The sequence below is a fragment of the Babylonia areolata genome, chromosome 14 (assembly GCF_041734735.1).
Source record: "Babylonia areolata isolate BAREFJ2019XMU chromosome 14, ASM4173473v1, whole genome shotgun sequence".
Taxonomy (NCBI): domain Eukaryota; kingdom Metazoa; phylum Mollusca; class Gastropoda; order Neogastropoda; family Buccinidae; genus Babylonia; species Babylonia areolata.
Window position 1 is genome coordinate 3,439,970 of NC_134889.1, and position 12,997 is coordinate 3,452,966.

The 12,997-nt window shown below is 43.8% G+C and overlaps 1 protein-coding gene across 1 annotated transcript in view; it reads left to right on the forward strand.

The window, feature by feature from the left end:
• Nucleotides 1-10,618, forward strand: part of LOC143289409 (uncharacterized) — a 115,717-nt gene extending 105,099 nt beyond the window's left edge. Inside the window, exons 12-18 of the mRNA XM_076598374.1 lie at nucleotides 62-221; nucleotides 699-923; nucleotides 3,304-3,549; nucleotides 4,238-4,363; nucleotides 6,156-6,329; nucleotides 7,004-7,291; nucleotides 7,833-10,618. Coding sequence (XP_076454489.1) covers nucleotides 62-221; nucleotides 699-923; nucleotides 3,304-3,549; nucleotides 4,238-4,363; nucleotides 6,156-6,329; nucleotides 7,004-7,291; nucleotides 7,833-7,936 — 1,323 coding nt within the window. The 3' untranslated portion in view covers nucleotides 7,937-10,618. The remainder of the gene's footprint in view (nucleotides 1-61; nucleotides 222-698; nucleotides 924-3,303; nucleotides 3,550-4,237; nucleotides 4,364-6,155; nucleotides 6,330-7,003; nucleotides 7,292-7,832) is intronic.
• Nucleotides 10,619-12,997: the final 2,379 nt, after the last annotated feature.

A 12,997-nucleotide genomic window follows, 5' to 3' on the forward strand; every position in this document is an offset into this window, starting at 1 on the left:
GAAAGTACGGAGGAAAACTTTAACAGCGTTACTGTGTGGTGTGTGTGCGTGTGTGAAACAGAGCACTCTGTCGAACAAGAAGAGCCCAGTGGCAGCAGAGCAGCAGTTGCAGAAGTCGCAGGTCAACGGAATGGCCATGCCCTTTCACATCTTCAACATCAGCCCGGAGGGGGGTGTGGCAGAGAAGGAGTGGTCCATCATCGCCACCATCAAACAGAAAGGTCAGACATCAGACAGGTCAGAGATCAGTCAGAAAGGTCAGACATCAGACAGGTCAGGCTCCATGCAGAAAGGTCAGACAAGGTCAGGCACCACACAGAAAGGTCAGACAAGGTCAGGCTCCACATAAAGGTCAGACAAGGTCAGGCTCCACATAAAGGTCAGGAACCACACAGAAAGATCAGACACCAAACTGTGACACACACATGTTCTGGGATTTCAGGCAATTTCTACATGGCACCATTCTGATTTCAGACAATGCCCACATAGCACCATTCTGATTTTAGGCAGTTCCTTCATGGCACCATTCTCATTTCAGGCAATTCCCACATGGCACCATTCTGATTTTAGGTAATTCCTGCAAGGCACCATTCTCATTTCACTCAATTCCCACATGGCACCGTTCAGATTTTAGGCAGTTCCTGCATGGCACCATTCTCATTTCAGGCAATTCCTGCATGGCACCATTCTCATTTCAGGCAATTCCTACATGGCGCTTGCTGTGCTGTCGGGCAAAATGATGGCTGTGTCCATCCACCTGCGACAAGTGGCCTCCCCTGGCTCCCCGCCCAGCCAGGGGGAGCTGTCTCCTGCCGCCAGCAGCACTGGGGAACGGTGCGCCACGCTGCAACCTCTGGCGGCTATGTCCTCATCACGCTGTGCTTTCGGCGTCTGTGTGTGGAACGACAGCTTTGTGGTTTGTGGTGAGTCCTCTTTGTGTGTGTGTGAGCGTGTGTGTGTGTGTGTGAGAGTGTGTGAACGACAGCTTTGTGGTGAGTCCCCAGTGTGTGTGTGTGAACGACAGTTTTGTGGTGAGTCCACTGTGTGTGTGTGTGTGTGTGTGTGTGTGAACGTGAACGACAGCTTTGTGGTGAGTCTGCTGTGTGTGTGTGTGTGTGTGGAATGACAGCTTTGTGGTGAGTCTGCTGTGTGTGTGTGGAATGACAGCTTTGTGGTGAGTCTGCTGTGTGTGTGTGTGTGTGTGTGTGTGTGTGGAATGACAGCTTTGTGGTGAGTCTGCTGTGTGTGTGAGTGTGTGTATGTGTGTGTGTGGAATGACAGTTTTGTGGTGAGTCCCCTGTGTGTGTGTGGAATGACAACATTGTGGCTTGTGGCGAGTCATGTGTGGGTGTTTGTATATGCAACGACAACTGAAGCAAAATATTTGTTCTCCACAGTGGACATTCTTCAGAAAATGGCTAATGCTTGTTTTTGATTAACCTTTCCCGTACGTCGTGGGTGTGAAATCACCCAGACAAGTGTTTTTGCTCTGTAACTCAAGTAATATTGAAGCCACTTCCACATAATTTCATGACTTTGTCCATAATATAGTTTACTACATATCCACTGAACATTATTTTCTTTTATACATAAACAAAGAAGTTATTAATCAATTAATGTCCCAGTACGTCGTGGGTGTGACGACACCCATACTCCCAAAGAATAAACCTTGCACGCCGTACGTCGTGGGTGTGGAGCCACCCATGCAAAGCTTGCGCGCCACGCGTTGTCGACATGACGTCACTTGGGCTCGCTACAGAGAGAGATGAGAGTGACCTTGTCTTTTGTTGATCGTATCCCGTTTCAAGTCTGCGGCAAGTTTTACTCTAAAGTTGTAACTAATTTCAGAAAACAATATTTATTGCACTAGATATCTTCAACAATATTGAATGAACTGTTTTTCTTGTAGAGAATGATCGGGAGCAACTGATTGATAGCTTTTTATCTAGTTGGAATTAAAGTGCCTTTCTAAGAACTGGATATTTTTGTAAGTCTGAAATCAATTGATCTAAAATCTAGTTGATATAGAAATTTTATTCTTATCCTAATCTGTTCAAAGTAGAGAAAACCCGACTATGGCTAAAAAAAGAAAGATAGTTGATATAGAAATTTTATTCTTATCCTAATCTGTTCAAAGTAGAGAAAACCCGACTATGGCTAAAAAAAAGAAAGAAAAAAAAATGCCAGCCAGCCAGCCAGGAATGCCGAGATCTAGGCCAAGGGAAGGGGGGACTGATACCAGGCTGTTGCTGCTATGTTAGGGCATCTGCCTTGACCGAAAGAGGATGGGCGTGTAGCCGCTAAAAACAAAACAAAACCAACAACAAAAACAACACACACACACACACAAAAACCCCCCAAAAAAAAACAAAAACAAAAAACAAACCGTTTTTTGTAAGTAACAACATTCTCTTCTCACGGGCAAAACTTATTCACAATGCGCCTGGTCAAGCACTGGAGTAAATAGCCTACACGCACAAGTGGAAACTGCGCATGCAAGTCTGCTGAAGAAAAGTCAAATTTGCTTTACGGACAGGTGTGGGTTACTGTGCACCCACGACGTACGGCAAGGTCTTATTTCTTCAGTGAAACCATGGGTGCCTACACACCCACGACGTACAGCGAAGGGTTAGTTCGTACACAGAAACCATGGGTGCCTGCACACCCACGACGTACAGCGAAGGGTTAGTTCGTACACAGAAACCATGGGTGCCTGCACACCCACGACGTACAGCGAGGGGTCATTCCTTCTTAGAAACCATGGGTTTCTGCACACCCATGACGTACGGCGCGCAAAATTTTAGGCGACGTACGGGAAAGGTTAAGTTGAATTGAGTAATGGAAGTTTGGATGAAATGAAGTTCACTTTCTTTTCTTGTATTTGTTAAAATCTGAATACAGTGTAATTGTCCTCATTTGAATTGAGTGAAATAACAACAAAAAACCCAGCAACAGCAAAAAACAGAAACAAAACAAAAACAACTGAAAGAATCTATACAAAAGAAACAGGATTTTAATCTTTGTAGAATATGATGACTCACTCAAGAGGGCACTGGCACTCAGAATACTGTGCTTTTCATCCACATTTCATCTGATGTGGTAGTTAAAAATCTGTTTTCTGGAGTTTTAAAGGTTTTTAGAAAGTTTATAAAATTTGTGATGAAAAACCAGTATGAACCCTGAGTTTTGGCTGCAAAGCTGGCATAACCAAAAAAAAAAAAAAAAGAGCGCAGTTGCTTCCACACCAGCGCTGGTCAGCGTGATGAAGAAAAGTGACGCGGACGGTGGTGTTGCGTTGTGCAGGGGGGTATGACCGCGGGGAGTGCCTGGTGTCTGTGGAGATGTACACGCCCTCCACTGGCCGCTGGGCCCCCCTGCCCAGCATGCTGACCCCCAGGGCACGCTTTGGGGCCGCTGCCTTGCGAGGTCGCCTCTACGCCATCGGGGGCTGCGACGGTTCCCGCGACCTGGACTCTGTGCACTGCCTCAGCTTCCAGTCTCTCAAGTGGGAGGTGGCCGCCCCGCTCAAGACGGCGCGCTCCTCTGTCGGTCAGTGTGTGCTGTTTTGTTTGTGTCGTCTGTATTGTGTTTTTCTTCTTGTGTTGTGGTAATGATGGGAAGAATATTGTTATTTGTAAACATCCTCTGTCGGTCATTCTGTATTTGTGTCGTCTGTATTGTTGTCTTCGTCAGGTGTGATGATGATGAGAATTTCCTATTCTTTTATGTAGCATCTAACTGTACAGTGTTCTGTTGGTGGGTGTGTACTGTTTGTGTTGTTTAATATTGTCTTGTTTTGTGATGATAGGAATATTTTGATTTATATAGCGTCCAACGGTACACTCCTCTGCAGAACAGTCTTCTGTTTGTGTTGTTGGTATCGTTTTCTTGTTGTGTTGTGATAATGAGGAGAATATTTTCATTTATTTAGCGTCGAACAGTACAGTCTTTTGTTGGTCAGTGTTTACTGTTTGTGTTGTTTATATTGTCGTCTTGTTGTGTTGTGGTAAATGATCAGAAGAATATTTTTATTTGTATGTCGGATCTACCCAGGCAGGCAGCCTGTTGTGCAAGTGACCTTGTGTTTGTAAAGTGCTTAGAGCTTTGTCTCTGACCAAGGATAGGCGCTATGTTAGTATCTATATCATCATCATACGCATACAGATGTTCGTCTACCTGTGTGCACGCGAGGTGCGTGCAGTGGAGTGATATGAGGAGGGTGTGTGTGTGTTGGCAGGTGTGGCGGAGGTGTGCGGCCAGGTGTACTGTGTCGGGGGGAGTGATGGTCAGCGCAGTCTGAAGACCTGTGAGGTGTACGACGTGGACACAAACCGCTGGGCCTACATTGCTCCTCTCAACACAGGTAGAGGGGCGGTCCACTCCTTGCTCCTTTAATGACACTTGTCTGTGTGTGTGTGTGTGTCTGTGAAAGTGTGTGTCTGTGTGTGTGTGTGTCTATGTGAAAGTGGGTGTCTGTATGTGGAAGTGTGTGTGTGTCTATTGAAAGTGTGTGTCTGTGTGTGTGTGAAAGCGTGTGTACTCTGTGTGTGTGTGTGTGTGAGTGAAAGTGTGCATAGTGTGTGTGTACTGTTTGTGGGTGTCTATGTGAAAGTGTGTGTGTGTGTGTCTATGTGAAAGTGTGTGTGTCTGTGTGGAAGTGTGTGTGTCTATGTGGAAGTGTGTGTGTGTGTGAAAGTGTGTGTAATATGTGTGTACTGTGTGTGGGTGTCTATGTGAAAGTGTGTGTGTGTATGTGGAAGTGTGTGTGTGTGTGTGTGAAAGTGTGTCTACTGTGTGTGGGTGTTGTTGGGATACTAGGGGCTCATTCAATATGAATACCATCTCCACCTGGAAATTGTGTGCTAGAAATGTCCTCTTTCTGTCACTATCTTTCTGTCTGGCCTTTTCTTTTCTTTGTCGTCCCTTCCTCCTTTATTTTCTGCCTTGCTGGTCCATTGACCTTTTTTTTTCTTCTAGAAAGCCTTGAATATTTATTGTCTGATTCTGGATTTGATGACTGGGCATTTTTGCTGGGTTTGTTTTTTTGTACTCGTGATGTGCCAGGTGGATGTTGATAGTTTTTGGTGTTGTATGCTTGTTATTGAGTATACTGTTATGTGAATGTATAATTATTATTTTTTGTTGTTGCTGTAATTGTTTCTTTTTTTTTTTTTTTTTGTTTAATTCCTGATAACATATTGGCGATTTGATCATTGTCAGAGACATGTCCCAGGTTTACTTGGGTTGAATATGCTTATGCCAAATTTTACATATAGCTGTTAGAGGCGTTTGATTGGCTAAGAGCGGGCCAGACTAAGAGGGGCGTCTTTTCACTGTTAGCCGCGCGAAATTTGGCCAAACAGAGCAAACCATAGGCCTAGTTTGCATCAGTTTGACATGGTAAGTATATGTAAACACCAAACATGGAGTATAATACAAACTCCTCCTTTTCTAGTTGTTTTGTTTTTTCCCTCGGGTTCTACAGGACAAATACTAACAGTTTTTTTTAGAAGCGACATGGCCCAGCTTGGTTGGCTCACGGGGCTATAAGCAACAAGAGTAGAGGAGGATAGTGTGTGTGTGTGTGTCGGTCGTTGAGTTGCACCACATGTCAACATCTCCCTCCCGCCTCTCACCAACAGCGATCAGCAGGCCTGACTGGCGTTTTGGGTCAGGGGCGCAATAGCCGAGTGGTTAAAGCGTTGGGACTGTCAATCTGAGGGTCCCGGGTTCGAATCACGGTGACGGCGTCTGGTGGGTGAAGGGTGGAGATTTTTACCATCTCCCAGGTCAACATATGTGCAGACCTGCTAGTGCCTGAACCCCCTTCGTGTGTATATGCAAGCAGAAGATCGAATACGCACGTTAAAGATCCTGTAATCCATGTCTGCATTCGGTGGGTTATGGAAAGAACATACCCAGAATGCACACCCCCGAAAACGGAGTATGGCTGCTTACATGGCAGGGTAAAAACGTAAAAGCCCACTCGTGTGCATACGAGTGAACGTGGGAGTTACAGCCCACGAACGCAGAAGAAGAAGAAGAAGGGTCAGGGGCACTTGTGGTCGTGGTGCAGCTGTACGAATCAGTTCACACGCTGTGGTGCCTTCCTTCCTTCACAAAACTGAAACTACTGTGTGTGTGTGTGTGTGCAGCCCGCTCACAGGCGTCGGTCAGCTCGTACCGGGACTGCCTGATCGCTGTGGGAGGCACAGACTCGTGGAACTGCCTGAGCTCTGTGGAGATGTACCAGCCCTCGGCCAAGACGTGGACCTGCATTGCCGGCCTGGGGACCCTGCGGCGTGGGGCCGGCATTGACGTTGTGCAAGGTGAGACTTCTACACACACACAGAGCTGCTTGGCTTTTATTTTTGTGTGTGTGTGTGTTTCGTAGAATTTATATACATATATTTTAAAGATAAAGAAAAGTCAAATTGATACATACAGTTTGGTTGGTTATTCGTTCTTTTTTTTTTTTTTTCGTAATCAATTAACATATACATTTCTTTTGAAGATAACAAAAAATAATAGTAGTAGTATCCAGGTTGGTTGGTTATTCTTCTCTTCTTTTTTTTTGGATTATCAAAGAATATAACCATTTTATTTAAAGATGAAGAAAAGTAATTGCAATAATATCCAGTTTTGCTAGTTATTCTTTTTTTTGTTTTGTTTTTTGTTTGGTTGGTCATTCTGTTTTAATTTTTTTTTTTTTTAAATAAAAGTAATAGCAATAATATCCAGGTTGGGGCAGTGAGTGTTAACACTACTGTGCCAGTGCCGTGAACAGTGCCGTCTTGTAGATAGCTGTGCCAATGCCTTGTAGATAGCTGTGCCAATACCTTTAACAGTGATGAGATAACTTGTAGATAGCTGTGCCAATACCTTTAACAGTGATGAGATAACTTGTAGATAGCTGTGCCAGTGCCTTGTAGATAGCTGTGCCAGTGCCATGAAGAGTGACAAAACACATTTTGTTTTCCCCTCCCCCCCCTGGCCCCAACAGACAGCCTGTGGGTGGTGGGGGGCAGCGACGGGGTGAGCTCCCTTCGCAGCACGGAGGTGTACGATGCAGTCAGCCAGACGTGGAACCCCGGCCCCCCCCTCAACACGCCGCGGGCCAACGTGTCGGCGGTGGGACTGCAGGGGGTGCTGTACGCAGTGGGGGGGTTCTCGGGCAAGAAGTTCCTCAACAGCCTGGAGATCCTGCAGCCGGGCAGTGCCGAGTGGGGCTGCTACCAGCCTGGCCGCCGCCGTCACCGTGCCAGCAGGATTGGCTCTGCTGATTCGTCCGGTCAGTGGCGGTGTCTTGACCCTTGGTTCTGTGGGAGAGTTGTGAGTGTGTGGGCGGGAGTGTTTTGTGTATTTTGATGTCTGTATTGGCATTTATTTTTTTAGCCCCCACCTTATTTTTCTGTTTCAGTATTAAGACATGCTCTTTATTTATTTATTGGGTGTTTGTGTGTATGTGTGTGCTTACATAAATTTGTGTATGTCTATGTAGCACATGCATGCATATATTTGTGTGTGTATGTGAATAGCCTGTATGTGTGTGTGAATATAATTTTGTGTGCGTTTTGAAAAAAGTGTGTTTATTTAGCCTCTGTGTGTGTGCATAGCCTTTAATATGTTGTGAATAGCCTGTGTACACAATATTATTTTAACTACACATACTTAACTGTGACCCACCAGTGCAGACTCCGGCAGGGGTCTGATTCCTGTCCTGTGCAAACTACTACCCGCCTATGCGGAGAAAATGAAGGTAGCTATGGCCGATAACCTCTCGAAGTAGGTTACCTTTTAATATTTCCTATATATAATGTGTGTGTGTGCAGGGGATGAAGTGGTCAGTGCCAGCAATGGTTCTCTTGCCGTTCATTCCGACAGTGATGTGTCCACCTCTGACCATGAAACCAACTCTGCTGACGAGGCCAGATAACTTGCAGCACCACTGCCACACAAGACAGTTTCTTCGTGTGTGTGTGTGTGATATTTTGTGTGTGAGTGGGCTTGCATGAGCGACAATTCTTCGGGTGATGTGAAGACTGAAAAAGTGGTTTGTTTTTATTCATTTGAAGGGGAAAAAAAAAGTTCACTTGTGTATTTTTTGTATTTGTGAAATGTGTAAAACAGTGTGGGAGTATGGGGACAGAAGCTTTCCCTCTTTTGTGTGTAGCAGTTTACTACTTCACTTTGGAACAAACCAAGGAAATTCTCCTTGTCTGGCCTTTGTCAGTTTGTACATTTCATGTTCTGAGGTAGCAGCTGCATTTGCAGATGTAATCTTGACCTAATTTGGTGTGGCAGCAAACAGAACTGTGGAGAACTTGCTGTTCACTGCTGGGTGAGACTCTTTTCATGATGGTTAATCATTCAGTTCATACATTGAGAGTGAGAAAGAGAAGAAAAAAAGATTTGCTGCAGCTGCATACTTTTTAACACTGCCTGTGGCTGTTCCAAAAACTTTGTAATTTTGACACTTTATCGGATAGGGTGAAATATGTTTTTGATTCAGATAGGCTGAAATGACTGCTTTGAGAAGTCACTCATTCAGATAGGCTGAATGACTGTATGCTTTGAGAAGGAAGCATTCAGGGAAAAGGTGATGTCCTGGCTTTACAGTGGGCTTTTCCACTGAGGACCAGAATGGAATCAGAGGTGGTCAGGGGAGGAGTTAGCGTTTGAAGGCAAGGTAGATCTTTGCAGTTGGAAGTCAAACAAAGCGCCTTTGTAGTTTTGAGGTATGACGTCAGATCGGCGTATACTGTCATTTGATTACCAAGGACAGATTTGTCAGCATTCCTTTCACAGTTCAAACCTTGGCCTGTCTGGGATTCGGGGTTTTTTTTTTTTTGGGGGGGGGGGGGGGGTCTTTTGTGGATTACATATACACGCATCTTACAGTGTCTCATATATTTTGTGTCACATTTTGCCCCCGCATTGGTTAAAACCCCCTAAAGGGTAATATTTGCTGAAATGGTGAAGAGACCTGCCACCAGATGTGACGTTGGCCACTGAGCAGAGCAGTCAGTGACATGACTGGACAAGTGGCTTTGGCACACAATTGATTCAGATTCTGTGGTTTCCAGACACCCCTGTTTTGCTTGCACAGGCGGTTTTGAGGAAGAGCACATCTGAAGTCCATGAAATGGGACATGGGGAAAGAATCTTGGAGGGTGGTTTATACAAGACCAAAGGTTTTGGGGTTTGAAGTGGAGAGTAGTGGGGAGAGGATATGTGCCTATGTTAAGTCCTACCTTTGTAAATCAACAGTTTTAAAAGTCAGCAGAAGCCAATCCCTCCGGACTGCTGTTGAAATTTGAAGGGGTGACTCATGGTGCTCATAGCCCAGCTGAGTGCTTAGAATGGAGGGGGGTAGACCTTACAGCTGAGTTTTCTAAAAATGAGGGTGGGGATGTACAAAAAAAAAGACCCCATTTTATTGTTGTGTATGGACACTGTCCATAAAACAGGTTAGAGGAAAGGCGACTATTTTATCAGGTTTTGGGAATGCCTGTCGTTTCAACCAGGCTGGTGAATTATGTGAACACTCTCAAGGCGGCGTTAGATTGAAGAAAACTTCTCTTCTGTGTATATTTTTTTATGTACTCTGAGAGAGAGAGTATGTTTGCTGTACTTGTTTTCCAAGTATTCATTGATGCTTCCAGCCTTCCTAAAAAGTTTTCATTTCTGATAAAAGTGGATATTGGTGTGGATTGTATATATTCTGTGACCATATACCCCGTGTGTGTGCTCACTCTGTGCGTGTCCTGTGAGTGGTAACTGGCAGCTGGTTTCAGGACGGACTTCACAAACCAGTGAATGGCCTGATGTAAGTGTTGGTCACTTGGCCTGTGGTCACCACTGTCTGTCCCTAGTGATGGAAGAGGAGTGTTCTTGACCTGTTCATTGCCTCACTTCTGTTCAGCACCTTTTATCTTCTTAGCTGTGGCATTTGGAAATGAAAAATAGGTGTGGGTGGGGGGGAAGATGTACTGTCTCACTTTTTCTCTCTGTCTCCCCACCCCCCTAATTTGTGCCATAAGCTTAGTACCTCAAAATCCACAGCTATCTAGGTTTCTTGGGAAAACTTGAGGTATTGTCTTTGGATAATGGCCAGTTCTGTTAAGTTCGTTGAAACCAGGATACTGCGTTTTTGTGAAATGCTGTCTTTTTTGGAGGGGTGGGTGGGGTTCTTAACAATGAAATAGCACATATTGGTGCCTTCACATAATGTTCACTGTCATCCATTTGTCTTGTGGACTTGGCTAAGTTGGGTGGGAATGGAGTTCATGTTTTGCATACATTTTGAAAAAGTAAACTGTCCATTTGCACAATGGAGGTTTGGTGACCAGCCTGCATTGAACTTGATGGAAGAATTTAAGAAAGCAGGTACCCAGGTGTGATTTTATTGTACACCATTTATAAGAAACTGAATGGTTGTTTGCCACTTTCCATGTTATTTGTACATACATCATTTTGTAACTTCACAGTTCATCCAGCTCCATCTCTCACAGCCCTGTGATCACAGATTTCAATGTTCTGATGATTCTTGGATCTGGTTCTCTCTCCAGCCTACGATTATGGATGGATGACAATACATACACATGGCAGCCTTTGATACAGGTGTTTGATGTGTTGAATGAGTATCTGTGACTTGTCCACTTACAAACATTTTTATGTTTAATAAACATTACCTTGTAATGATACAATTCACATGCAACTTGAACACAGCCACAAAGTAAGCCAAGTATTTCTTGTAACAAACATCTTTAAACACATTGCATACAAATAGTAGCTGAACATTCTTTAAGCAACAAGCATCACTTTTGAATCAGACTGCACCTTTAATACAAATTCTGGAATACATTTTTTCCATCCAGAAAGACCTACCCCTTGTTTTAAAGGTTCAACTGCCAACAGTAGTAGAACATGCAGTTTACAGCCCTAAACACCCAGTGAACAGTGTCAGGGCTTGATGGAAGACCAGGGCTGGTGGTGCATGTGCTACGTTTCCTTGCTTCGTCGCTGGAGGCAGGAACATTATAAGCACACTTAGTTCTGTTAACATTGCTTATGCAAGTCCTGTTTTAAACAACATAAAAACACCCGACATCTTTAAACATAAAATCAGTGTATCTAATGAAGTATCCAGTCAATGTTACTTAGGGCACAGCTGACCATATCTGCTTCCCCAATTAACACACAGGATCCTCACTTCATGTAAATATGTTCAAACTTGATCAATCACCTTCCATAGTCCATGCCAAAATTTATTTAAAAAAACAAAAAACCCAACCACACATCACCCATACTAAATCAAGGCCAGATTGAATCGGACTTCGGGTGTTTTAAAAGGTCCACGGCAGGCTTTTGGGGAACTTAGAGAAATCTGAGGGCTGATCACCTGTGATTAAAAGTATGAAGGGGACAGCTGTGACCGATGATACAGCACTATCGGATTCATGACCAAAATGTTCATGACCAAAATGGTACTGAAACAGTGATGGGGATGGAAATAGTGGTGATATTGGTGTTACTGCTTTTCTTTTGACAGAACTTGGCACAAGAGAGATGATCGCCGACAGAAAGAGGAAATAACGACCAAAAAAACAAATGTGCTGGACTACTGTGTCCTTTCAAAGTATTGTCAGGCATGCACACCAAACAACAGGAGGGACAGGAAAGAGTGGACAACAACACATCAGCCACTCTATGAAACTGGACGCTCGTAGGCAGAAAAAGGAAGTATAACGATTATCAATGATAATGGCCAAAAAAACAACAAAATGCGATGTACAAAAATGCTTTCAGATGGCGATTCTGTTGCATACAAAGCCGTCTATGATGCAGGGCTCTATGCAGTAGAGAAATTGCAGAGAGGCCCTCACTGCAGAGAGGAAAGAGTGGACAACAGCACATCAGCCAACAGCCACTCTATGAAAGTCGATGCTCATCGATAGAGGAGACAACGATTATAAATAATAGCCAAAAAAAACCCAACAAAATGCGATAAACAAAAATGCTTTCAGATGGTGATTCTGTGTCAGGCATACACACGGTCACCAAACAGAAGGGCCAAGAGGAAAGAGTGGACAAGTGCACATTCAGCCACTCTATGAAAGTCGATGCCCATCGACAGAAAGGAGATAATTATCAATGATAATTGCAAAAAAAACCCAAAATGATATACAAAAATGCTTTCAGATGGTGATTCTGTTGCATACAAAGCCATCTATGATGCAGGGCTCTATGCAGTAGAGAAATTAGAATGCTTGAACCACAGCGACAAAAGAAAGGGTACTGGTCTCTGCAAAATGGTCAAAGAGGTCAAGTGAGAACACTGAAACCTTCAAGTGAAGTGACAAAAATCATTTTTCTACAAAATCGCAAGTTCATTTTGTGCGTTTCCCATGGATTATATTCTGGATTACACCATTACATGGGAAATATAGCTGCACTGAAGACTTCAGTTGGCGAGTTTGCTTTGTTTTCAACCGCACTGCAGTGATGTTTGTGTTGTACCCGTCTTTGTTTATGTCTGTAAAATGAAATGAAATTATGGTGCTTAGAGCCTCTAACCACTAAGGCCATCTCAAGGCTATCGCCGTGTCAATAACTACTACAAGGATAAAAAAACAACCAATTAAAACGGGTCACCACTTCAAACTTTCCACTCCAAAGTTATGTTTATGTCTGTAATATGTCAAAGTGCAAAATTTGTATTGAAAAAAAACCCATAATAATTAACACAAAAATCAAAATATTTCACTTGTACTAATTTATTGTTCCACAAAACATTTCCATCAGTCCTCCTTGAAAAAAAAACCACAGGAAGTCGTTTGGCTCAAAAACAAAAAAGTGACAGTAATTTGAGATTGGTAGGTGTTATTTCTTGCTCTTTCTTTAGCCATTGTAAAAAAAAAAAAAAAAGTGCGCCAAGTGCATGCTTCACACGGGACCCAGGTTTGTCATCACATCCGAACGACTAGACAGAATG